At 30.5% G+C, this 27,359-nt stretch overlaps 6 protein-coding genes across 6 annotated transcripts; 3 read left to right on the top strand and 3 right to left on the bottom strand.

The window, feature by feature from the left end:
- The first annotated feature begins 222 nt into the window (after nucleotides 1-222).
- LOC113520566 (uncharacterized) lies at nucleotides 223-3,278 on the top strand. Its single transcript, XM_026905935.3, has 2 exons — nucleotides 223-632; nucleotides 1,145-3,278. Exons 1-2 carry the CDS (start codon nucleotides 305-307, stop codon nucleotides 2,086-2,088), a joined length of 1,272 nt encoding a protein of 423 aa, XP_026761736.2. The 5' UTR covers nucleotides 223-304; the 3' UTR covers nucleotides 2,089-3,278.
- Nucleotides 2,028-4,503, bottom strand: LOC113514007 (pickpocket protein 19-like). Its single transcript, XM_052897401.1, has 3 exons — nucleotides 4,221-4,503; nucleotides 3,574-3,772; nucleotides 2,028-2,452 (listed from the first exon to the last, which is right to left on the bottom strand). Exons 1-3 carry the CDS (start codon nucleotides 4,338-4,340, stop codon nucleotides 2,196-2,198), a joined length of 576 nt encoding a protein of 191 aa, XP_052753361.1. The 5' UTR covers nucleotides 4,341-4,503; the 3' UTR covers nucleotides 2,028-2,195.
- Nucleotides 4,504-5,504: 1,001 nt separating this feature from the next.
- LOC116413113 (sodium channel protein Nach-like) lies at nucleotides 5,505-7,844 on the bottom strand. Its single transcript, XM_052897384.1, has 4 exons — nucleotides 7,717-7,844; nucleotides 7,185-7,379; nucleotides 6,386-6,539; nucleotides 5,505-5,925 (listed from the first exon to the last, which is right to left on the bottom strand). The coding sequence occupies exons 1-4, from the start codon at nucleotides 7,842-7,844 to the stop codon at nucleotides 5,791-5,793; spliced, it is 612 nt and encodes a 203-aa protein (XP_052753344.1). The 3' UTR covers nucleotides 5,505-5,790.
- Nucleotides 7,845-7,886: 42 nt separating this feature from the next.
- LOC113510549 (sodium channel protein Nach-like) lies at nucleotides 7,887-16,682 on the bottom strand. Its single transcript, XM_052897400.1, has 10 exons — nucleotides 15,788-16,682; nucleotides 15,341-15,547; nucleotides 15,097-15,262; nucleotides 13,921-14,069; nucleotides 12,991-13,132; nucleotides 11,911-11,991; nucleotides 11,409-11,661; nucleotides 10,914-11,109; nucleotides 9,387-9,493; nucleotides 7,887-8,849 (listed from the first exon to the last, which is right to left on the bottom strand). Exons 1-10 carry the CDS (start codon nucleotides 16,078-16,080, stop codon nucleotides 8,605-8,607), a joined length of 1,839 nt encoding a protein of 612 aa, XP_052753360.1. The 5' UTR covers nucleotides 16,081-16,682; the 3' UTR covers nucleotides 7,887-8,604.
- On the top strand, nucleotides 9,405-10,350 carry LOC113510548 (acylphosphatase-1-like). Its single transcript, XM_026894003.3, has one exon. The coding sequence runs from the start codon at nucleotides 9,991-9,993 to the stop codon at nucleotides 10,291-10,293; it is 303 nt and encodes a 100-aa protein (XP_026749804.1). The 5' UTR covers nucleotides 9,405-9,990; the 3' UTR covers nucleotides 10,294-10,350.
- On the top strand, nucleotides 15,667-27,292 carry LOC113520766 (uncharacterized). The gene is made up of 3 exons (XM_031910369.2): nucleotides 15,667-15,749; nucleotides 25,443-25,656; nucleotides 26,287-27,292. Exons 2-3 carry the CDS (start codon nucleotides 25,465-25,467, stop codon nucleotides 26,506-26,508), a joined length of 414 nt encoding a protein of 137 aa, XP_031766229.1. The 5' UTR covers nucleotides 15,667-15,749; nucleotides 25,443-25,464; the 3' UTR covers nucleotides 26,509-27,292.
- Nucleotides 27,293-27,359: the final 67 nt, after the last annotated feature.

The following is a 27,359-nucleotide window of genomic DNA, read 5'->3' as shown; positions in this document are numbered from 1 at the left end:
TATTTGCCAAATTACTTAAAACATCATCCTGGATTAACACACAGGATATCTACTTTTATCCTAATTCATGGCGCCCAAGCCGTGGTTTACCACTATAGTTTGTAGATAAAGAACGTAAATAAAGAGCTTTAAAATATTGTTACGGAACCCTATTAATATTTTCCGACATTTTGTATGCGGATTTTAATAGTTTTATCATTAGTATGTACAGTTATTATAAGAATAAACAGTAGTGTTACGATACATTATTGATGCAGTACTCATATAATTATCACTGAAGACTAGTAACAACGCTAAAATAATTATGGAAAATAATATAATTAAATACATAACTGAAGAAGATATAAATTTGATTTTATTAAAGTGTGAATATCCGAGTGATGTAATTGTAGAAAACTACGATGTATGCAATGCTAGTAAATATATGATGGGATTTTTAGGAGACTATTGGAAACTTAAAATACGAATTGCCATAAAAAACGATGAAAACATTGTGAGAAAAACCCTTAATTTTTTCATAAAAGCAATATCTAAATCAAACCTCTCTAAGGCTGAGGTTGTGAGAGAAATGAAATTATTCGAAAAGGAATTATGCTTTTATTCAGTTATTAAGATGAACATAAATTTACCAGGTAAGAATATATTTTAATTAATAATCTATCTTATATTTTATCGTGATGAATTTTATAGTAGTTTTTTTTTTATTATCATTTATGTAAAATAAAGTTTTCGAGTACCTATTTCAGCTAGCTACCTAAATTGTGACTTGAGTTCTAGTTCTAATATTTGTGATGTCTGACAAGTATTAGTAATAATTACATAATCATTTTTAATCAAATTTTAATTAATAACTGTGACAACCACCGATATCTTTGGGCAAATATGCTAGCAGCCCACCTAATAAAAAGTATTAATTATTACCTATATAGACATTACAGAATACACTTTGTGGTCCATAGTGCTAGAGATTACATAATATATAATGCTTATCTCTCGATCTAAGAACAAGGAATTACACTCCCAATAGTGTAGGCAAAAACAATGAAACGTCAAATGATTTAATTCAAATAGATATTACAATATCACAATAACAACAAAATGTTGAAGTACCTATTTTATAAGAAAATAAAATATATTTTTTCAGATATGAAACCTTGGAGTGCTAGATTAATAACACCTCTGAATGAAGCATTAGTGTTTGAAGATTTAACGTCGCTACAATATGAAACTCGCAATAAATTCACAAGGTTCGATAAAGACCATATGTTACAAGCATTAAAAACATTAGCTCGGTTTCACGCATCTTCCATTATATTTGAAGAGAATAAAAGTCAACGTTTGCAACGTTCTTACAAAATAAATGACGAGTATTCGCATTTGTTGGACGAAGGAGGTTATCACAAATCCGAACCTTGGTTTATTCAATGTATGAACGGTGCACTAGAAACTATCACTGCTTATTCAAAATATAGCACTAATGAGAAAATTATGAATCTAATTAAACTCCATTGGAATAATGTTTGGTATTCAGCTTTAGAATTAAGTAATATGTCAAGTGAATACAGAAATGTGATCTGTCATCGTGATTTATGGAACAATAATATACTTTTTCATTATAAGAAAGTCGGAGAAACACTGAAACCAGACGATTGTATGATTGTTGACTTCCAAGCTGTACGATATCAACCACCGGCCGGCGATGTCATGGTCCTTCTATATTGTAACTTAGATCCCAAATTTCGAGAAGAAAATCTTAATTTGTTTCTCGACTATTATCATAAAGAGTTAGAGCTTATTCTTATTAAATATGGCATTAAAATCGAAGACGTTATAAACAAAGAAGATTTTTTAAACTCCGCAGAATGTCAACGAAAATGGGGTCTTATTGTTTGTGCTTGTTTAATACCACAAATTTGGATAGACGATGAATTGATAACAAAGATATTTTGTGACACGACCCAATTTGATAAAGTATTGACGAAGGACAAGGGAACCTTTATAAAACATATGGTAAAAACAAATCAGGATTACAGAGAAAATATTATGCTTATATTTGATGAAATTATAGAAAGATATATATTGTGTTAATACAATGTAGGTATTTATATCATCCAAAACCAAATCCCAATTGAACTTTAAAAATAAAGAGTAAAAAAAAAGATCTAAGGATATTTGATATTTCTTTTAAAACAATATTATTCGTTTTTATCCGGTTGTACTCGTATATGTTCGTGCTGATTATTACTTGGTTTTGCATTGTTGTAACTCCAAACAGGATTAGGAACAAACTTGTTATCCTCAAGCTTGCGAGTGCCAAATTTCTTATACCAAGGATCATCATGCCGCCTGCTGTATATATCGCAAAACGGACGCAGCAGAAGAATATATATTAGTTCTACGAAACTCAAGATACTTGCGCCAAGGAATAGTCCTCCAGTACCACCTGTGGATACTGTAAATTATTATAGAAAAATTAATGAAGAAAAAATATAGTAGATATATTTAAATACGAATAATAAATAATGAAAAATTAATTTATAAATATGTTTCATTAATATAATAATTATTATGATATAAATGGGTCATATCGTATATCAAGTATTACGTTCACCACTGTAGCAACGTTGTTAGACTTGTCAGACCATTGTTCTACAACTCCATTAGTGATTAATAGTCGTAAACAGAAATAAACTCTTTATTGTTTCAAAAGTCCTTTTACCAGAGGAAGACTTTGTACAAAAGTCGTTTGCTTGGGTACCTCTGTTCCATTCGTGTTTCAACCGTAAAGCAGTTGTGTTTACATGGCTATGTTTCGGTTTGAAGGGTGGGATATGGCGTGAATTTACAGGGTATGGAGAATTAATACCTGAGTCCTCAGGAATGGCAACGCATGGGGGGTATCATGAACAAAACAGTATATCTGTTATGTCCATGGTACTGCTCATGTCTATAGGCGACGGTCACCACTTTCCATCAGATGGGCCGTCAGTTTATTTGCCATTCAGAGTTGTATAAAAAAAAAATAACAGCAGTAAATTTTATCTACTTTTTTTTAATGTAGAATTTTTTTATTTTCGTGCGTTACATTACGGATACCCTTACTTGTATTATAATACCTTAGATTAATATATTAATAATAAGGCACGGATATTACTTTACTAGTGTAAAGTACTAATTATCTTTGCCTTAAATACATTTTATACAATTATAGTGCAGTCAGGAACAAAAATTAAGAACATAAATATCCCTGTTTATAAAATGCCTAAACGCACTTGATGTAGGTTACTTTAATATAATAAGATTAGATCCAGAAATACACAAAAAAAGATGTATATATATATGAGATAAGCTCACCATTGTGCACTAATATGTTATGTTTCTGATACAAATACTGTTTATGCAGAATAAAGAAAGAATACATTTTTTGTTCTGTCTATGAATTAATTATATGTAGAATAAAAATCTGAGTTGTGTTAATCGACTTTTAGTGCTGAGCTTATCTAATTAATTATACAAAACTACAGATAATAGGACTGAGATAAACGAATACTTCCACTTTCGTATCTAACTCACCTACTAAATCAAGAACTCCTCGAACAACGTTCCTCCGATATCTTTCGCTTGGTAACATGGCTAGCGCTATTTGTACTGTTGCAAATCCTTGTGTTGTAGTCGCTTTAAAATCTTTAATAATAGATATCTCAGCTTCAGTACATGATGGCAGACAGTTACAGTATAAACCATTACGTGACGACCATTTTGCACGCAGGACCTAATAGGTAAAAAAGTTTTTTAAATTAAACTAAATTTACAGTTGTTGCAATATTAATCTATAATATAAATGGATGAATGTGTTATATCGTATTTTCGGATCTCCGCTATTCTATGATTGGATGAATGGATGAAAGTGATATGAGATGATATGTGCATAATTTATATTTACACTCGATTACTATAACTGATAGTTGTATGCATAAAGTATATTATACTTATTAGTTGGTATTCGTAGTATACTCGTAATAACTGCATCCATGTATATAATAACGAAAATGCCTTCATTCGTTTATGTCTTCAATTACAAGATTTTTTTCTTTCCATAAAGAATAGTAACCATTCTCAAACAAGTATTGACAGTAAGTAGTTTGAATGGTTTCGTGTTTTTTAACAGGAAATTATAACTTTAAATTGTATGTGATGATATAAATAATAGTATTACTTACTGAAAGAACATTAACGTGATCGTTCAAACAGATAATGCCGCTCACATTGCATTTCAAATGTTCTGGAGTGTTCGGCATAAAGAAATTAGTGCAGTTACAAATACGCATCTGTGCATCCATCCTGCACTGAACAGTGCACGCTGTGTAGGAATAGTGTCGGTACACTTTCAGTGAATTCTCATCGGTATACCGACATTTCCTTTTTTCTGGAGAAATTAGACGGGCTCCAGCATCGTTCTCAATATTTCTTATAGTAATATACCGCCTGCAACATTTAGGAATGACATTTATGAGCAGGTGTTATAACTGTGAGATGTGTTGTCTCACCCTGTTCTTTTCATGTGGTAAAACTTAAAAGTTGCCTAAAAGTAAATATATAAGTAGATAATTATATAATCACATCAATTTCGAGGACAGGACTTATTTCTTACCCATTATGTAATCCTTATTAACATATTCTAAATGAGACAGTAAGTTTGTTATCTCTTGGTACTGTTTCGGTTCAAATATTTATCTTTATTATACTAATTACATACATGTAATATTTGTAATAGACAATGATTGTCTACGTTATTTTTATACGGGTCATTTAGATAATTCCCAGACAAAGAAAGTCTTAAGTACAGCTACTTATAATAAAAAAAAAATTGATAATAATATAATATACATTTACTTTGCTTTTTTTATTAAAAGTATTAATAAAAATCGGCGCCTAATACAAAATACTAATTCATGATACTACATCATTATATCAGCTGTTAACTGTTACTTTTATTGGTGAACATAAGCCCCATGAGAGGGGTTTTGCCAGTACTTGCCATGCTTGACAAGCGATTTAATTGCAGTGGTTAGAGTTTGGTGGTGTTTTAAGAGAAACCCTGCTGCCCATTCCTCGACCTTTAAGTTCTTTTAGTCGCCTCTTACGACATCTACGGGAATAGAAGGGTTAGCCCCTTCTATGCGGGGACCACTAGATTCATGATTAGTTCTTAATAATTTTAAGACATTTTCTATGCTCAATATATTATTAACTTACTTATGAAATACCTCAGGACCAATTGCAAGCACATCAGAGCCTAAAGTTGTCAACGATGGTACCTCTTCCTCATTTAAAACATAAACATTCGCAGTTACCATTACATTAAATGCAATCATGCCCGGACCAGTTGTCTTATTGCTAATCATTGATAATTTGGGAGGACGCTTTTCCCTAGAACAAATTTCAATTTTAACTCCACTGTATGATTATAATACCACTTCTATATTATTCCAATGACCGTTCATTAACTCTGAGAAAAATGAGAGGAATAAGCGGATTGATAGATAATGGGAAGTTACAGTCTATAAACCGTAATACATAGATCACAGTAGAAGTAATATCAAAAAGTGGTTCCCCCTGGAAACCATCGTGAACAATTCTTGTTGAATTCGTCACGATGGGCTAACTGAACTACTTCATCCTCACCTATCATCCTTCACTGGTGCCCCGCCGGTGTATACCGATAGCGCGAGTGGGGTTACCATTCCATTATCATCCATTTAAAAAAAAAAAAAATCAAAAAGTTTAATCTTACCTTCCTTGAATAGTATTAATGGCATAACATGTCCCAAGTTCAGTGTCCAATGGTCTAAAATATTTGCAGCATGGAAAATTAATTCCATTCCACGAGCAGTTTGTTAATATCTCATCGCAAGTACTTCGAATCTGAACAGTATTAATCATTTTACTAACATTAATACTTGATATATGAGAAAATATTATATTTAGAGAAAGTTTATAAATGGTTTTAAAGTAATAAGGTAAAAGACAGGTCACAAGATCTCTATATGAAATAGTTATGTAATTTTGTATATCATTTTTTAATATAATAAATCTGAATTTTGTATTTCGTAGTAAATACGATAGTCACATTATTTGGAAAGGCCCTCTCCATCATCAATTGTGCCAAAAATCAAATGTAGCAAAAATGTAAAGGTTATTTTACATTGATAAAAGAAATATGAAATAATTTAGTCGTAAATATATTATATAAAGAAAGCATTTTAAAAGCACTTTTTCGTTACTCAACTGTGTTTTATATTTTTTGATATGTTCTTTTAGTCTCCACCTTTTTTGTTACATTCGGTAACATTAAAAGTTTACAAATTATATTGTTTGGACTTACCAAGTTTGCATATTGACTGAGATTAGTCTTGACGCAATCTGGCAGAGGATTTTCTGCCCCACAAAATTCGGAAGTATAATATGTTATCCCTTTAAAATATGCCAGCTCCTTCAGAACTTCTTCCATATTAAAATCATGACCTTCTCCCCATAATCTACAGATAAGTAAAGAGTAAAATATTTTTTTAGCAACTTAGAATGGCAAACAAGCTGACTGCCCACCTGATGAAAAGTAGTAACCATCGCTTATAGACATGAGCAGTACCATAGATATAACACAGTACACTGTTTCGTCCCTTCGTTGCCACTTCTAAAGACTCAGCTGTTATTCCTCTGTATCCTGTAAATTCACTGCTATATCCCAGGTGCCCAAGCAAATTTTATATTCCTTTGTAAAAAATAAACAATTTCAGAACACTCCCTTAAATGCATATTAATGATTAGATTTTTCCTTGTATATTCTTAAGTATGATAACTTACAGTCGTTTTTCTTAAGGATTTTGGAAATAGCTGGAAGTTGATTCCAAAGAGAGGCTAACTCCATCTCCATGTCATACAATACAAAATAAGCGAAAAGGAAAGGATTGTTAATAATGCGGACTACCAGAGCCATTGCTAGCAATATGATGTGTCAGGTAGACATTCTCGTAATCTCTTTGTAAACCATCATGCTGAATTCTCTGCCTTTCCATTCTTACCCTTACTGGTGCTCCGCTAGCGTATAGCGTCAGGGCAGAAGGAGTTATTTTTTCATTATCACTCATTAAAAATATAAAAGAAGCTGAAACAGTTGTATTTACCCATCAGATATTTCTTCGATGCGTTTGGTGTTATCATTTTCACAAACGGCTACTGAGGGGAAATGTGTGTCCCAATCTTTATATGTTGTTTCTACGACGAATGAGATAGGATTATTTTGGAACGCATCATATTGGGCAGCGATTAACAAAGACGAACCGTACCAAGACAGCGCTACGAAAATTAACCAAAATATTCTGAAAGTAACGATATACATTACTAATCTATAATAGTTGTAGTACACAACATTATTTTTCTCAAAATTTTACGAAATGGATGTTAAGAAAAAAACAAATATCTAACAATTCGAAATTATTATAATAAATACTCGTCCCTATAAAAAATATTTTCATAAATAAAGTTTAAATATCTGCTTTAATGGTTTTTTTAAATATCTATAGAAAATGACTCCTGATTATTATTTAAGCGAGGGACTTAAGTCTCAGTATTCTAGTTTAAAAATTGACTTAAATATAGGTATATATAAAAATTACACGAAGATAAATTAGAAAACAGTCTAAACTAATATCTCACCTCTCTAGCCAGTGCCTTTTGGAGTCCGCTATAAATCTAAATCCATGTATGGAGGTCGTCTCTGGTAAACTTTTTATCCCATTCCACCATATCTCAAAATATTTCTTTAACGTTTTATCGTCATCCATGTCCGTTGAGGGTAAAGGCGAAGGAGAAATAACAAATACATGGATTCGAACGTTTTTATTAGATAATAATAGCGTTTCGTGAACAACAAATTATTTATGAAGAGACAACAATTATGTGCTGTACATAAAGTTACAATAGCAATATTTGTACAATAAACTAAAGCCGATATAATAGTGATCGTAATCACCGTGAGAACCTTCGAGTGTTTGATTTTGGTGATATTTATTTTATTTCAACAACAATTTTATGGATCATATGTAGATATTACAAGAAGATAATAATAACCTAACCTTTATGTACAGGAGGGAAAAGGATTGTTAATATTAGAGATCTAACAGCTCCGTTGCTAGCAATATACCCTAGCAGGTCGTCCTCCACGCGGTTCTCCCTGGAACTATCTTGATTAATTCTTTACGAATTCCTTACTATGGGTCAAATTGACTTGTTTCATCCTCATCTATCATATCTCCCTGGTACCCCGCCAATATTGTACCTATATGTACCTATGTATAGTTTAGAGAGATGTTTGAAAGTCTGTTAGTATATTGAAAATATTAAGAATTGAATATATATAGTAAGTGTAAAAAAATATTTAGTAAAATAAATGCCAAAATTATAGTAAAATAGCTCGAGATTACTTTTTATTTTAAGCTTTTTATTTATAACTTAAAAATTATAATCATAAATATATATATCTCATATATATATAATATATAATTCTTTATACCAGTATCTAGAACAATATTGAATCCACTTATTCTACATTTGATGTGCATGTGTAACTGCTGTTAATTCATTCCAATATATCGCTCGATACCTACCTATAGGTTCAAACTCTGAATTTACGATGTAAGGTGTATTAGTCTGTAATGTGTTTGCAATACGATTCCGTTTACGTGTTGCATTAATTTCTCTTATCAGCTTAATGACGAAAAAATAAAGAAACTCGAGGACTGACACGAAGCTGAAACCAGTCACGAAACCACATGTTGAACCCATGTCACCTGAAAAAAAAGCATGCTTCATTTTACGCATGACTTATAGTTATTATACGCAGCTGTATGAGTTATGATAAAAAATTCTATAGGTAATGTTACTCCAATATCAGGTATACCAAATATCATTTAAATTCGTTAATACCTTTGTGAACTTTTGAATTTATATATCTACTACAATGGTAGAAAGTAGGTAGTAATAGTAGGTAGTCGGTGAAAGATACAAAAATTATCTTATTTTTTTACTCCAATTGACAAAGACATCGCGTAATATTCCTACAAAAAATGCCATTGGATTGCAGTAATCCAACATTGATTTTCCTTTTTTAATTCATTTAAAAACAATAATTTGTTAAGTACATATATAAAATCTAATTAATTATTTCAATTTATTATTGCATTTATTGAGGCATTGAACTTATTGACATTAAGACTTTGAAATTTAATTTAATTTATTTTAATTTAATTAATTAAAATTCAACTAAATTTGAAATTACATAAACAAAGGTACTGGAAATTATAACTAACTCTACTAAATAGACTTACTAAATAGATCAAACCACTTCATGATAACACTCTGTCTGAAGAAGTCCACCGTTTCCCTTGCATACTTTACGTGAACAATGGATGTTCCAGTGAAGTTGGCCCCTAGTCTGCAGGAAACATATCGACATGTTACCTACGCATACACAAAATCTGGAATATATTAATTCCTAAAAGGAATATATTGATTCCTAAGTTCCAAGAAAATATTTTAGATGGGATGGATGGATTTCTTTAAAGGCCAGCACTGATGTTGGACCACGCACAAAATTTTTGTAAATAAGTCTAATATGCGAAATTTCACCACGCGATAATATTTGCAATTCTGTAACTTAAATACTTATCTGTACTATATAAAGTTAATATAATATTCGACACATATGTGAAATAAAAAACGCGTAAAAGACCCCTGCTCGGTGAAAAGTTTGTCTGTTTTATCCTTTGATGTAAAATCAAATGTGTTAGGTCGATACAATAATAACCTCCATAGTTACAATTGCCGTTTGCTCTCATTTGAAAAACGACGAAGGAAAAGTGTCAGAATGTGAATAGATACTAAACTATGTGTAAAATTCTGTAAATTTTGCAATTTACTTAATATATAAAAATGGCTACCAAAATATCTACTCTATCTACTGCAGACTTCGAAGTGTTTGGCAAAGTGCAAGGTGTTTACTTCAGAAAACACACTCAAAGGAAAGCTACCGAACTTGGACTAAAAGGATGGGTAATGAACACTGCCCAAGGGACCGTTATCGGACAACTCCAAGGTCCTCAGGATGCTATAGAGGATATGAAGATATGGTTGCAAAAAATTGGAAGCCCTAAATCGAAAATTGAAAAGGCTGCATTTAGAAACGAAGGACCAATAAACAGTTGTGCTTTTAGAGCTTTCGAAATACGACGATGAACATTATTTTGTAATCTTTAATATAATTTAACATATAATGCATATTTATTTAAAAACCTTTGATTTACTCATCTATTATTTATTTTTACATTCAATTGAAAGCTAGATCTATGTTATATGCTTTATGATAAATAGAGCCCGTGTTAATTATTATGAAGATATTTAGGAAAAATAAGATTACGAATTGTTCAAAGGAAAAATAGGCAGAATTTTATTTAGATACAGAATGACATCTATCGTAAGTATAACTAGCCAGTAACAGAAGGGTAACCATAGTTTCATCTATATAGGTTGATATGCTACAAAGTCTTACAATATGTAAAGTAATTATATTATTTAGTTTACATCATAAAAATGCATAGAAACATGTACCGAAGGAAATCTAAATTGACTTACAATTATCAGAAGGATTATGATAGAAGAGTAAAATGACCAGAACAGATATAATTATAAAAATTAGTAAACTTAAAATAAATTATATGTAGAGGCCTTTATTATTCGATTATCTAGGACGTGAAAATATATAGTATTCTTTATAAAAAGAATTCTAAAATTATTATAGGTAATATGTATTGGTTTTTAGAAGAAGAAAGGAAGAAAGAAGAGAACAAATTACTCACAGCCACGTATCCCTTTCGCTGTTAGGCGCTGTGTTGAGATTTTCAGGATAGATGTTTACGTTTATAAAATCGTAGTTGTACGTAGTTTTAGAACAAGTCGGAAAGCACATAGGGCATGATATACCGCCTTCAACTAGCTCCAATTCCAGTTCTGGTGGTAGAGGTTCAATCTCAGGTCGTATAGTTATTGACTGTGCTTAAAATAGAAAAAAAGCTAAACCTAAACAGAATTAAAAAAAGACTGGCTAAAACAATTTATTGTTAACTCGTATAATTATCATTTATTAAAGAAGAGTTTAGAGCAGCATCTTAGTCATTACTAATAAATCGTCTTTCATTGTTAAATTTACCTATTTTAGATTTTATAAAATATTTTCGTTTAAGATAGCCACATATATAAGCATCAAGGAACGCGCGCCTTTAAGAATTAATAAAGGCTACTATAATAATTATCCAGTATGTTAAAACAAAACAATAGGATCACTTTGCACTTACCATAGTAACGTCTCAAGCAAGCCACATCTCGCAAATCACAGGTTCGCGTGTTCGCCATTTTCAACATATTAAATGGAATGCAGTTACATTTCGAGAGCAGAAAGAGCACGCGACATTTTAACATACAATCACTATGAGTGTAAAACGGTAAATATGATGATTCATCGTAAAACAGACACCCTCGAAGTCTTACTGGAACGTGACGAATGTCGGAGGACGCCGTAGTATAAGTTGGTATTACCATTACTGTCATCTACAATTACAATGAATAGATTTACATAGGTAAGAATTATGTATTATTTCTCCTATCCTTCAAATAAAAATCCTTATTGAAATCGATTAACCCGTTCGGGAATTAAAACTCTGTACCCTCACGGTTTTTATATCTTTCAATTATCATCAATTATTATAGAGAATTGATTAACAATTTAATTAAATGCTTTGATAAACTAGTTTTCAGTTTATGATATTATTCCAATTTTGTTTCTCTTTGTGAATCTACCTGTACGTTAGGCCGAATTATCTGCATACCAAAGCTACCACTCGGTGCATCTGGAAAATCGTAGGCATCAGAGAATTGTAACTGAAAATATAAGAAAATTAAATCTATTAACCACTAGCGGCCCGTCCCGGCTTCGCACGGGTGGACATTTTTACAACATAAAAAAAAGGTTATTGCAACATAACGATTATAGTTGGACATATAGTATCACTAAGTTTTTTGTAGTTATTGATATTAGTGATATTGTCTTCAATATTGTAGAACACACTTTTGTTCTATCACCAATAAGTTCCGCAGCACACGCAATGAAAGATATTTTATAGCATTTTTTTACACCTTGAGTTACGTTACTAAAGTCTTAGTAAGAATCCATAATCTTTTCTAGCAATAAATATAAATCTAATGGTGAAAGAATTTTTGAAATCGGCAAAGTAGTTTTTGAGTTTATTCATTACAAACATACACACAAAAATACAAATCTTTCCTCTTTATGATTAATTCAATTCAATTCAATCATTTATTGCTATTACATGTTGTAACAAACATGGTCTTAAGTTATTAAAAGTATAGAATCAACATGAACCCTGGAAAGTACATTAATTATTTCATAAAGTATATAACTAAATTTTTACATTATATATATGTATTCGATTAACATAAAATAAATAAAACATTACACACAAAAAATATGTACAAATACAAATTTTTTTCATTGAAAAATTCCTATGATATAATAACTTTTTGTGATTAAATATTTTTTTAAATCCATATATCATTTAGTATATATAGTATCATCATCTTCATCATATCAGCCGTTAACTGTTCACTGCTGAACAGTTGCCTTCCTCTTGAAGGGGTTTGTCAGTAGTTGCCACGCTTAATAGGCGGATTGATAACAGCAATTAGGTTTTGGTGATATCTTACGAGGGGTGCTGCTGCCCGTAACTCGACCTTTAAGTTCCCTTAATCGCCTCTTATGACACCCACGGGAAAAAAAGAAGTAGTCTATTCTATGCCGGGACCACACAGCTTATTATTAGTATGTATATTATACAGAGTCAAATATAAATTTAGTTCTACTTGAGCTCCTTGTAGCGGCATATTGCGGAAGAAGTCATCATTTTCGTTTATACGCATTAATATTTTAAGCCCCTGATCGAAGTCAAATGAAGATTTATTGCCATATTTGTACATATCAATGCTACGTGCTGTGCCATTCACGCTGAAATAAACAGAGAATAGTATTAGACACGCTACTTAATGTAAATGAAGTTCCGAGTTCGATTTTCTGTTAGATTAATTTGAAAAACTAACTTTTCCAAATTAGCTCGGATCTACGAGTCTTTTGGATTATAATTGTATACCCAGATCTTCATTGTTTATTTACTTGTAATATGATTGATGCGATTGTGCAGCGTTTTATTATCGTATTGGATTTGCCAAATATAGGAGTAAATGCAGTACATTTTACAATAGTTACCAAATCTGTTTAAAATTCAAGATAATACCGCGTAATTTAAACAAAAAAATACAAGCAAATTTAAAATTTCTTTATAAAGTTGTTTAATAACATGCAATTTTTTTTATTCAACTTAGAATGATAAACAAGTTGACGGTCCACCAGATGTAAAGTGGTAACCGTCGCCTATAGACATGAGCAGTACCATAGACATAACAGAGTATAGTGTTTCACCCATGCGTTGCCATTTCTGAGGACTTAGGTATTACTCTTTTGAACCCTAAAAATTCACTGCCATATCCCACTCTTCAAACCGAAACACAGACATACACACACAACTGCTTCACGATTGAAAGACGAATGGGACAGAGGTGCCCAAGCAAACAGACTTTTGTACAAAGTCTCCCTCTGGTAAATTATTATTTTATTATTATTTATCTAAAATAGTTCAATAATAATGTAATAAAAAATCAACGTTTATGACAAGTGTAAGGAAACAACCTAGTAAATTCTGAATATAAGAAAAGTAACTTAATAAAATTGAAACGTACTCTTCGAACTCACTATCTGATTGTCTGAGGTAGTTGAATGTGCAGCAATAGCCGTTCATAGTGAGTCGGAAGTCAAACAGTTCTGAGCAATTTTTCGGATCGTCATTCCAAGCACATCTTATTAACAGATCTTCGCAACTAGGTGTTAACTGAAAAATTACACATTACCTGTAATACATATCATTTTACCTTACTGATGAAGAAAGTTAATATATTTTTAGATATACATATATATTATGTTGGGTGTTTTTTAAGTGTCAAAATCTTTATCGCAGATTATATATTATGGATTTTATTAAACAAGATGTCATTAGAATTGTCTTTATTGTAAAACTCTATAGGTTATTTGACGTCCACGACCCACTGTTGGCCGTAAAAAAGTATATTCCATAAAAGGACAATTCTAGCTTACTATTTTTATCTGGCCAAACGGCTCAATATTTCATATTAACTTTCTTTTCATTATTTTAATTTCATTATTCCCTATGTCACTATTTACAATAACCTGGAGATGAGAAAAAGTAGTATACTTACTTTATCGGCACACAAAATAAATACGGAGACGTCTGTATAAAAAATTGCTACCACAAACTTTGAAGATGCGTTAAAAGATAAAACCAGTACAGACATTTTCTGTGAAAAATTATGGAAAATTACCTACAAATGTTTTTGTAATAATATTAACATGTGTTAAAACGTTTTTTCCAGTGTGAATTTTATTAAATTTGTCTCTTCCATTTGTTTATTTTATTATTATAAATGTTGATTATAGATTATATAACCTGCCTGGATAAACACCACACCTATTTCTGTATAGATGTAGTAACAACTTGCAAAGTTTTCTTAAGTAAAAGTCGACGCAATCATTAGAAGAGATCAAAAGACATATTTTCAAACACAGTCTTCAGGCAATTATTTATTACACAATCTTGTATGATGTTCTCACGATAGTTATTGTCCCTCGTCATATATGCGAGTATATGATATAATTACATGTAATATATGAAATCCATTTAGTATTGTCTCTACTAATAAGAGGCAATAGGATCACTCTCATATGCAAAAGGTTCTTTCTCCAATCCCAGTTTACATTTTCTAGTGGTATATTTTTTTTTTTATTTTATGCACTAATAACTAGCTATATAAATTTTCAAAAGGTCAGATAAAGAAACATACATTTTTTATGAGTTCGTGGACATCGTAATCACCCAAAGCTAGATGTAATCTCATCGATGAAACAATGTTCTCATTGACAGGCTGCAAGTCGTACAGTTGACCCAGTCCGTATAGCAATGTTAACATTGTTTGTTCATTATATTTCTTGTTGCGTTCAGCTTTTAATCTATAAAAATGAATACGTTTATTAAATATATCAAATAATTTTCATTACATGTACATATATTAAAATATAATTACACACAGTTCTTTCGCCAGAGCGTCGACAGCTCGCTTGCTAATTCTATTCGTAGTACAAATCCCAATCGCTGGAAATATGATGCTATTGACTGGTATTCCTTCAGGCATCTGCGTGGTCACGAGCGGAGCTCTATTGTACTTATCGAAAGTCTCCCATATTAGCGATATAGAACATACTAAAGCACCTATCAACATAATTATCCATATGACTCTGCAAAAAAAGTTCATTCGTTGAACTGCATAACTGAATGCGTAACAATACATCACAATTGATGTGAACACTACAAAGTTATTTTTAGTCAAGATAAAACAGCTACAGAATGATGTAACTTGAGCTTGTAGACAGTAGGTAATTGCGTAAAAAGAGACTAAGCCATCAGTGAAAGAAAACAAGTTCAAAAGTTGCCATACGGGTAAGTTATTACATGAAACCTACTTATTAAATACGTACCTTTCTATAGATGGTGTTTTATCATCAACGATATGTTTTAGGCCACAAATGGACGACTCTGTGCAATACTCTTTAGCAATTGTTTTTAAACTCTGTTTGAAGATTTGGAATTTTGTTGGTGCTGGTCTTTCTTTTTCATAACGATTTTTGAATCCACGAAAATTGGAATTTCGCAACATTTTTGAAGATTTAAAATTTTTATTCATGTTAGTAGAAACTAATATGTAAAATGCTATACGAGCCGAAAGATATCCTACTTTTATAACAGTCCAAAAGTGCGTATTTATGTACATATCCGAATATCTACCTTAATGACAGTAGATAAAATCGGTAATCTATATTTTTTTGTATATTCGAACACATATATAACGATCGTGAATAGACGGTTGTGATTAATTGATTCTTCTCGTGATACTGTGAACATTATGAACAGACACGTCATTAGAAAGTAATTTTTTTTTATATCAAACAGAAATAATTAAACACATATTAATTAAATATTTATGATAGACTACCAGTACGTCACTTTAAAAATTTACTCCACGTTGTATAGTATAGTCAATATTAAAGGATAATGAGACGAAATTATACCTATAAGGTCATACTTCGCATCATATTAGCAACCTCAGCCTCAAATTCCCGGTCATTCCTCTTTTTTTTATTCTAAATATATTACATTCCAGGCCGTTCCCCTGTGGAACTGTTTTTTATTTCTATTTAGTGCGGTTAAATACTCGCTAGATTTTAGTTAAGCTAATTTTAATCAAGTCCTACTATTTCTTCTTTAAGTATTGTTTTCCAGTTTTCTCTCTTCATCTTCCTCCTTATTCCGTCCTGTTTGTGTACTATTATGTATGTGTATGTTTATGTATAAGTCTATTTATATATGTGTATATAATTGTTTATTTATTTATGTACATATTAATAATATACATCTAATACTGCGCCACCTATCCTTTGTCTTTTTTTCTCAATATTATATACCCTATACTCTACTCCGTAGTATTGCAGGCGTCTATAGGCTACAATGACCGGAATCAGACGGGCTTTTTGCTTGTTTACCACATTCGTGGTATAAAAGAACCCAAAGGTTGTCTAGAAGAGGTTGCTTAGCGATAAGGTCGCCTTTTGTATCACTTCGCATTAATAATTTACTGTATTTGTTATCTTTATATGTACATAGTACAATAAAGTGTAATGTACATATACACACAAATTATACATATAAATACAAAGAAAACACCAATGTACTAGTCATATAAGAAATTTTAGATTTTGGACGCAGATATACAATAGATGGAGATAAACAATGCAAGTACCTGCATTATTAAGTCATAACTCTGTTGCTTGTTTTCATGTTACAAAGCAGTTTTACCAATTAGTACTAAACCTGCTCCTGCAATAAACGCTATTGAAAATATATTATGTTGTATGTTTTATAGTATATTTCTCTTCACATTTTGGCATCAGATGAAAACGTAGAATTTTTCAAAACAAATTTAAAACGCAGCATAATTAATAATTATGAGAAAAACACTAGAATAAACCCTATCGAACGCACTAATAACAATTGTAAGAACAGTTTTTCCATACAGATTCTGAAATATTTTCCTATACCTACTCTATTTGGTTGAAAGCCCCGTTGTACCTATTTTATTTAACCAAGAAAAAAGAAAAAATAAAATAACCTTGAAATTAGTAATTTTAAATAGTTTAATTCTTGTTTTCAAAATAAATAACTAATGTGAATAATATTTAGGTTACCAATTACTTCATTTGATTTATGAGTGACCGTGAACGTGATACTTTCAAATAACATTAATAAAATTAATTCAATAGATACTCTAAAGTAAGAAAACTTGAATGAAATGAGGTGTGTAAATATATACTTACTATAAATAACTTGAATATAAATATTATAATGACGCTAATTCAAAATGAAGCCACCGTTGGTTTAATGCTGCGGTGCAAAGGCGATCACATGATCCGTCGACACCAACATAGTTAGCGGTTACAAAACAATATTGCCAAACTATCTGGGCATCTCCGACAACACCCACATTCACTTATAAGTTGTGTTCAGTTTATGAAGCTATAGGTACCACTGCAATTATATTACGTTATGGTATTGTACCAGATTGTGTGGATGTACTTTTAGTTCAAAGCTCGATTAAAGAAGAATAATGCTTATTTTGTTTTATAGCCCGGATATACATGCGTTCCAGATTGCCAGGAAATTCTCTTTAGTATTGTATGCAATATCTGCTTAAATACATAGAAGTATAGAAATATATAAATTATAAATACATACAATATAAATAAAAAAAGAAAAAGAAACAAATATATTGATAAAAAATAATTAATTGTTTCAGTTCTTTATTTAGCATTATTTCAATGAATTCGATCTTTATGATACTGTTTATTGTATAATGGAATAACTTAAATGTGTTCTTTTCAATTTTTAAATTTTTTTATTACCGGCTTAAAAAAATATATTTCATTTTTTTATACCCCAAAGGTAGCAAACAAGCATACAGCCCGTCTGATGGTAAATGGTCACTGTAGCCTATGAACGCCTGCAACACTAGGGATGTCACGTGCGCGTTGTTACATTACCTAAATTTTCTAAATAATCTGTTTTTTCATACGTTATTTCTTATTGTAATGAATTTAGCATCCAGACACACTTAAACAATTTAAAATATGTATAAGTTTATCTAAATACATACATACATACCTACATAAATATACCCACAGTAACCTCAACATTCGCAATATTATGTCGTAATACAATATTACTATATTTTTAATGCTGTTCTTTTAACATAATTATGAATAAGTTCCAAATGTAGAGTTATGCAAAATCCTTTCTCGCTTGCTCCTGACATAATACAATACAACATTCTAAAATCATCTTGTATATTACCAATACGTGCATAATCTTTATGTCTGCACTGAATAAGTTGTATTATTGCTCTTTAGTAAGTTCAATATTCTAGTCACGCAGCTATATCGAGCTACCAGTATTTGTCTCTTCCTTTCTCTGCCGCGAGTTCGTCTATCTGAATTTGCGTAAACTAATTTCCATTCTAAGACAATAAAATTGTTTAAACATTGACCTTTTTTCGCTTAATATTGAGTAAAGTGTTGTAACGTAAGTAAATTTCACAGTGATTCTAAGCGTAGTCACAGATAATCTTTTTATTACCTACTAATGCTTATCTGGTAATGTTCACAGTATACTCAATAATGTCCTATTAATGACTTGTCCAAAATAAAATACGCACTAATTTGTTTGTTATTTTTAAAGTTTGTCTTGTAATTAGTTATTAAACTTTGTTAAATAAATAATAACAGATATAAAATTTTTATGAAATGTAGTGCATTATTGATGTCAAGTTATAGCAAATGTAGTAAGTACTACAACTTTTAAAATACAACTACTAATGTCGTGAAATTGCTTATATCTACTGAAAGTGTTATTATTTAATACACTTAATAAATAATATTTTTAAATTATTATCCATTACAATCTACCGCTGATTGCTTGAAAATTGCTAAGGTATACAAGTACTATGCTGCACGTAACGTAGTTGTTATAAAAACCAATCTGTTTAAGTAATAATCAAAATGCAATATTTAATTAATCAAGTATTTTTTATGGAAATACCTCTATTTTTGTAGGGTCTCTTCGCCATTTACAGTATTTTTTTTATACCACTGAAGTGGCAAACAAGCATACGACCCATCTGATGGTAAGTGGTTACCGTAGCCTATGAACACCTGCAATACCAGAGGTATTATGCGCGCATTGTCGACCCTGAAGAAACCTCTTCACCCCCCTTTGAAGAACTCCATGCTGTAGTCTCTTTGGAAAACCTTAAAAAGTATGCGTTTAAGTGACCAACAACCAACATTCTCTGTCACTATAGTTTTTATTTTACCACAAACATTAAAATGGGAAGGGATTATTAGTAATATAGAGAACAGTGTTAGGAGAACAATACACCTTGTCAGATATTGTATAAACATTAACATAGGTGTACCTACCATTTCATATTCATCCATTAAAAACACTATAATTAGTTTCAATAGAATTTAATGAAAATTTAATGATGTTTGGTAAAATTATTTAAATGAGACTAATTAAATTAGTATCTAATAAATAAAAACGGTCGTCTGCACAGACTGTAGCAGTACATGTGGATTATTTTTTTTTTTATATTTTTTATGTTTTGCTTCTCATCAGAATACATTCTCAGTCGTTTACCAGAGCTTTGAAATACTAACATTCATATTGGGTCTGACTCAATATTGGCTAACTTTCCAAACTCTGATTAGTTTCTCGCCTGAGGGTGCCTTCGTTTAAATGTGAAACACATATCACAACATATGTTGCAACATATTAATTATTGAGCCTAATCTCTTTTAGTGAAAGTGGGTGCTTCTTACAAGGAGTGGTAGTATTTAAACTACTACGGCATTGAAATTCAAGGAAATACTAATCCATAACTACAGTTTTCCACATTTAGGATACAGATGTTGACAGACAAACCTGCCAAGAATATGAAAATACAAATTTAAAGACTTCGTTTCTCTCCTGTATGTAAGTAAAAGGCAGCTGGGTAATTACAATTTAATTCAGAATAATTTGACGGTCTCAATATATTTTTTTTTTTTCGTTTTTCAACCAATATTCTCATGGAAACAATTTTTATTTTAATTTATAGAAAATATTCTAATGATTTAGATTTTTATCCTGTGTAGATAGACAGGATATTTCGTACAAAAAAGACATTGAAATTAGAGGTTCTGAACTGAACAGTGGATCTAATTGTAGATAAATATGTAACTTATTTGAATAAAAATCTGTTCTATACTGAAAAACTCTGGGACTAACATAATAATATTATTTAAGTTAACAAATAGTAATTGAATAATTACAAAATATAACGTTAGTAATTCCTTATTATTTTTCTTTACAGATATTTTTCTATTAGAAAAATGAATAGTTTTTTGCCCTTGGAGTAGCCTCCAACTAGAACTACGTGGAAAGACTTAATTTATATCGATAATTAATCCAAACTATATACCCTTATTTTTAATATAAATTCTCTTATTAAACAAAACCAGCAAAATTTATTGTAGAATATGCGGTTACCGCAATACACGCAGTGGTGGTGGCATCGTCAACCGCTCTCTTTGACTCCGCGTCGCTATGCAAACACTAAGCAACCACACTCCATAACAAGAGCCTCTATTTGTAAGATAAATAAAGTAATTAATTTAAGTCAAATAAAGTTACCAAGTGATAAGAAATTGCCTGGAAATTTCATAAGTGTGTGTTGAAGTTACTCGATTTAATGTAATTTACGGATTGAACTATTGATTCGTGGTAAGACAATAATTTTTTTTAACATTATTTATGAAAATGTTATATTGTATTTAAATATAATTTGTATTTATGGGTGCAAAAGTACCTTCATATATGGTGCGGTATTCAGTACAGTGTGCCTATTTACTATGAATTTTATGTACCCCAAAAGAAAAATACCAGATTTATAAAGTTTACAAATGCTTACAAATTATAACATTCTGAAGCAATTTAATAAAAAAGTTTCTTAGTTTGCTTGTAGTTATTTGTGTATGCACGTATGTTGTACGATATGGTTGTTAATTCGAAATCGATTTTGATAAATGATTTTTGCAATCAATAGGGTTTACTTTGTGTCACAGATCAAAATTTTAAATTATGCACTTTATTTATATAACATTTTCATAATGACTTATTTATGTATTTAAGGAAAACATACTGCTTTAAATAAAATATATAAGACAAATACACAGTTAAATAATAAATCAGCCAAACACAAAAACCACTATTATTAAAAATGATTATATTAAAGCATAATAAATATAAAATTAATTAACCTTTTTGACAGATAAAATATAATATCTGTTAAGGCACATCTACTCGTATTTTAAAATTTTCCGATATAAACATAGAGGAAATGTTATATTTTAAAGCTCATATTTAATTCCTAAGTAGTTAATAAAAAATTCAATTACATATTAAAACGTCTTTTATCATAAATGTTCATTCATAACATATTTTTTGTTTTAATAATATTGTTATCAATATATACTTAACCGTATTACAAATGTATTAGGTAAGTAAAAGCGTTAAATTCAATCAAAAATGTAGCCTATAATAGGTTTCAAAATGCCATTAGTATTATTCTATAAAACCGATAGGGATTCTACAGAACAAATTCTACCGAAAGCATCTAATTATGAACATATTTCAATATCGTACGTAATATATATATATATCGATTTTTTTACTTTTCGCTGTGACTTGAACAACGATTATATATTTAATAGTGTTTTATATAATTTAATAATAATAATAAACAAGTTATAACAGTTATCTATAAATTTATGTTGTTACTTTTAAACATCGATATTTGATATTTATTTCATCATTAGTTGTGGAAAAATAACATCTATTAGGAACATGATTATGTCAATGGCTAAAATTATATAAGACTGTAGATATTATAGACCGAGATTGATTCATAATAACAAGTCTATTATAGTTTCGCAAACTTTCTAGTAAAAGTTTTAAATTCATTTGTTTGTTCCACCGTCAAAATTTTCTTAATGTTTCTCATTTTTGTAATACGTGCTAAATAATCCTAACTAATATTATAAATGCGAAGGTGAATTTGTTTGTTTGTTATGCTCTCTCGCCTAAACTGCTGAATCAATTATGATAAATTTCGGTATAGAAATAGATGTGATCCTGGAAATGATAAAACTTATAGGGAACGGAGTAAGGGAGGGGTAATTTTTGTATGAAACTTTTTATTACGTCATCGATTTGCTTCAAACTCGGCAAAATTATTGTTTGTAATTCTTTTTTCAAACTACTTCTTAAAGGGTCACTAACTATTTGTTTATCTCTACCTATACCAACAACCAGAATTCTTGAACAAAATCATTATTAACGCGATCGAAGCGCGAGTAAAAGCCAGTAAATGTATATACCTAATTTAAATTATATTGCTTTCCATGCATCTCTCTTAGTAAAATAAGAAATTAGAATAGGTACTATTATTACGCCAGCATACAGGCTTGGTGTAGAATATATTTTAAACTTCTTCTATAGTGCCTACTGACGTAATTTGCTAATCGTCCCTATAAAATGAAATGAAAAAGAGTTTTAATAGTTATTACTCAGTCATTAGATGCACCTTATTAACATATTCTTTACATAAACCGGCTGAACAGATTTGAATGAAAATTTATGTCCAGATTATATCTTTACATCACAGGTGAATGTATAGTATACCTACTATATATCCTGGTTTAGGAAGATAAAAAAAAAGCAAATTATGAGCAAGTAAGAACTCTTATATTAAAATAATATAAATAAATGTAGTACCTAACATACTCGAGTATGTATTGACCAACATTTTAGCGGTATTTGTTGGTTACGAAGTGTGTTTTGTTTTGGTGCCCATCTCGACCTTGTAGTCTAGGAGCCATTGTCCGAGAGCGCTCACGCACGCATCGGATTATAGCGGGCCGCACACTCTCAACAGTAACTGGTGACCTTCTAGTGTTATGTCACACTGACGACCACAAGGCAACTTCTCGACACGACGACGATGTCTTATTATCCAACTACGAAATGTTGAATTTGCGTTTAAAAACCAGCCAAGTGGATTTTAGAAATTTAGTTTTTTGACTAAATTAATTATGCACTGTAATATTTAAATAGAAACTGCTATCTACTATTTCATTCAGACATTTTTACATATAATATATAGAAGCACTTACTTTCAAAGTTTTAGGGGAAGAGGTGTAAACTTTTAAAACAAATTCAGCAATTCAGCAATTTCATTCAAGAATACATTTTTAATTATGTGCATTGTATGATATAGACAAAATGCAATGGAAAAAAACTTTTGTGAAATAAAAATAAAAATTGAATTTCAGGTTTTGGGCTATAATATATAAGAACATATGTTTAAAAAGTCAAACTAATTCTCTCACGACATAATAGTGTAAAAATTGTATCCCAAAGTGTCAAAGGTAAATGACGCAGACAAAATTGCAGACATCACTGAATTTACAACCATTACGTTTAAATTTAATAGATGAAAAAACAAATTGTCAACATTAAATAAAGATTCTAGACCTGATTCGATCGTATCAGGTCAAGTGGATTATTTGGGTTTTATCAACTATTGCAACACTACTTCTATGTTTAATGCAATATGCAGATATTCGGTTTACAAATCAATCATATGTTTTTAGCTTTTCCAATATGAATATAATCCATTTGTGAAGAATTCCAATAATATATAATGTTGTAGACAGTGCCATAAAAATATCTGAAACTCGTTTAATTTGTCTCGACAACAAATTAATAAAAAAAGGTCAAGATCATGGGCTAATTATAGGAATGTTTGACAAAGAAGCAAGCACCTACCTACATATATCTAATGTATAGTGTCATAGTCATAGTCCTCAATAGATCTGCTGTAAAGCAGTGATGTATGAATTTGTTTTATTGAATGGTAATAGCCCCGCCTGCGCTATTGGTATACTCTAACAGAGCACCAATGAAGGATGATAGATGTGAGAATGAAAATAGGTCAGTTGGCCCAATGTGATAAATTCATTAAGAATTAACCACGATGGTTTATTGGTTCCACAATCTCTTTTCCCAGTGAAGTATAGTTTTTTTTAATGAACATGTAACGGCAACTCCGCCTGCGCTATCGGTATACGTTGGGGGGCACCTGTGAGAGATGATAAGTATGAGGATGAAAGAAGAGCAGTTAGCCCATCGTGACGAATTCGATATGGGTCAACCACAATGGATTCCAGGGGGAATCGTGTGGAGGTCGACTTGATAGGGTGTATATATATATGTATATATATATATATATATATATACCTCGTTCTTTCAGATGATGTACCATCTCGTTTACCATTCCTAATATTGTTTATGAAAATATATATAGGTACGAGCTATCTTATACTCTCTGCGCGTAAAGTGAAAAAACTCTACAACTGCCATTTATACAGGGGTTGACTCATAATAATAACTTGTAAATACTTAACATATTACATAGCTATCTAGTTCCAAACTAAACAGAACTTGTACTACTACTAGATCTTAATATTTTCTTTTGAATGCATACGTATTATAAATTAGAAAACATTTAGACTAATACGAACAGACATACTCACATATTTTTAATATGCAGAGTTCGAACCTATTAGAATATAAGGCAGTGTGATAAACCGCTAAACTACCGAGGTCGTAAAATTAATGTAAATAAAACGAAAAACATCAAAATCTTGTACTCTCCTATTTCTCTGGCTATGCTATAAGAGACTTATGTAGATAAACGGTTAAAATAATAAAACTTTTACTTTTCCGAAGTTTGACTCTAAGAGAATATTATGTAATATTAAGTCCATCTTTTATAACAAACATTTGTTCTAATGTCGTCAACAAAGAATAGTACAATTTAAGTCTTTTTTTATGCAATTTAGAATTTTAGTTTAATATAACATTTATTATTGTTAAAATGCATAAAATTTTAGCTTTAATTATTACTATGTTTATTCTTAGATACACATATTCATCAATCACCATGCGACGAATACTGTTGATATTGATGGGATTATATCTGGTGAACTGCTTGCCACCTCCTCATCCCGCTGTGGTCGCAGTGCTGCAACAAGAGAGACAGCTGCCACCTCACATGAGGAGTCCGGCATTTCAAAATCCTCATTTACTAAAATTACTTTCCTTAACTAGTTTACTACACAAAGGAGAGAAAGTGGTAAGTGTAAATATTTATAATCTTAATTTATACTGTAACTTTATGGAATATTGTTGCCAAAATATCGTCAATGAGGCAAAATATCTTCCTTATCTTCATCGAGTATCTATTAGTTAAGTAAGGTAAGGAATAAGTGTTATAGCGCAGTCATAACTACTGAAGAAATGTTTCTTTTGTTGTACTAAGAATATCGGACAGCAGCTGACAGCTGACTACAGCATTTGTTAATTTAATTATTGTATCAGTATGCAGATAACGCCGTCCTGGGATAAAATCATTTATAACCTTATGGTCCCCCGACAATACATTAGTGTAAACTGCGCAACAAGTCGAGGTCATACCTTCATGGTAGTTTAAAAAATAGCCCTTAACATTAAGAAAAGCCATATTTATCTGATAACACCGTTAACATGTGAAAATATTTTATACTACAATTTTGACAACAAAATGTGTAGTAAATATAGGTCTTTGCTCAGCATAACGCCTGGCATTAAATATAAAAGTTTAAATACATGAATAAAAAATAAGCGAATTTATTTTAGATCACATTAATTTAAATAGGTAGTACAATCATATTTTAATTAATAATAACTCAATATCTGATTTTATAAAAATATCTTTGTTCCTCAGGTATACGACCGTGAAGCTGACGATGTATCGCGCAGGGAAATTTATAACATCCTTACACATGCAGGCCTCATCTCCAGGAACCAGTTCCATAGACCACCAGCTCTACCACAACACCGTCACCAGAAACACTTTAACTCTCAGGCTCAAAACCATAATCCCCATGAGCAACATATCTACGAACAATCGATATTATCCAGTCCTGAACTACTACAACATTTGTGATTTAATGTAAACGTTTCATTTGTAAATATTTAATGTGATATTTTTAAGTAGAAGTTCAATAACTGTTTAAAGTCTATGTTTTGGCGGAAATAACCAAAAAGACTTTATCATCAACTGAAATAAAAAATATTTTTTCTATGAATGAAGCAGATTTTATATAGTACATGTCTCAATGTTAACTAAACATAAACAAAGCTATAACCAATTACTTATTTTTTATAAATTAAATAATTTAATTTGGTTTAACTTTGTTTTACAAAACAAGTAATATTTACAAATTCTTACAAGTATATTTATGATTTTAAATATAGTATATTTTATTACTTTAAAAATTTCGTACGATGTTTGAATCTGTAAATGTTTGATTTTTTTAAAGTTTCTTATTCAACAATACTTAAAAAATGAACAGTTTTAATAATTCAACTGATTGATTGATTTGACTGGTCCATTTGGCATACGTATAGACTATGTCTTTAATTACATTGTATAGGGCTACAGCTAGTTATTTATAATTATTTCATGTTGGTATGTTTGTTTTATTATTAAGTTTATTTTTAAGTATTAAGCCCACGTGGGCCTTTAATATTATTTATCATAAGTATAAATTGTACATAATAGCGTTCCTAAATCACCATTGTAAAAAGTTGGTTATGCTATTTTATATTAAAAAAGAAGTATTTAGGCAAAATAATAATTAATAATTTACTAATTCAATTGTAAAATTAAAATGGTGTACTATGCTACACTAAATAACTTCGTTTTGATCCATTCTAGGTGCCTATTAAAACTATTATATGCCACTTGTGTTTTATTGCCTTATAACCTTGAATGTTAGATATTCGTCACGCTAC

This window comes from Galleria mellonella, unplaced genomic scaffold (genome assembly GCF_026898425.1).
Source record: "Galleria mellonella isolate WM207_F2 unplaced genomic scaffold, CSIRO_AGI_GalMel_v1 utg36, whole genome shotgun sequence".
NCBI classification, from domain to species: Eukaryota; Metazoa; Arthropoda; class Insecta; order Lepidoptera; family Pyralidae; genus Galleria; species Galleria mellonella.
The sequence above is the reverse complement of the archived record's forward strand: the minus strand, read 5'-3'. Positions and strand labels throughout refer to the sequence as shown.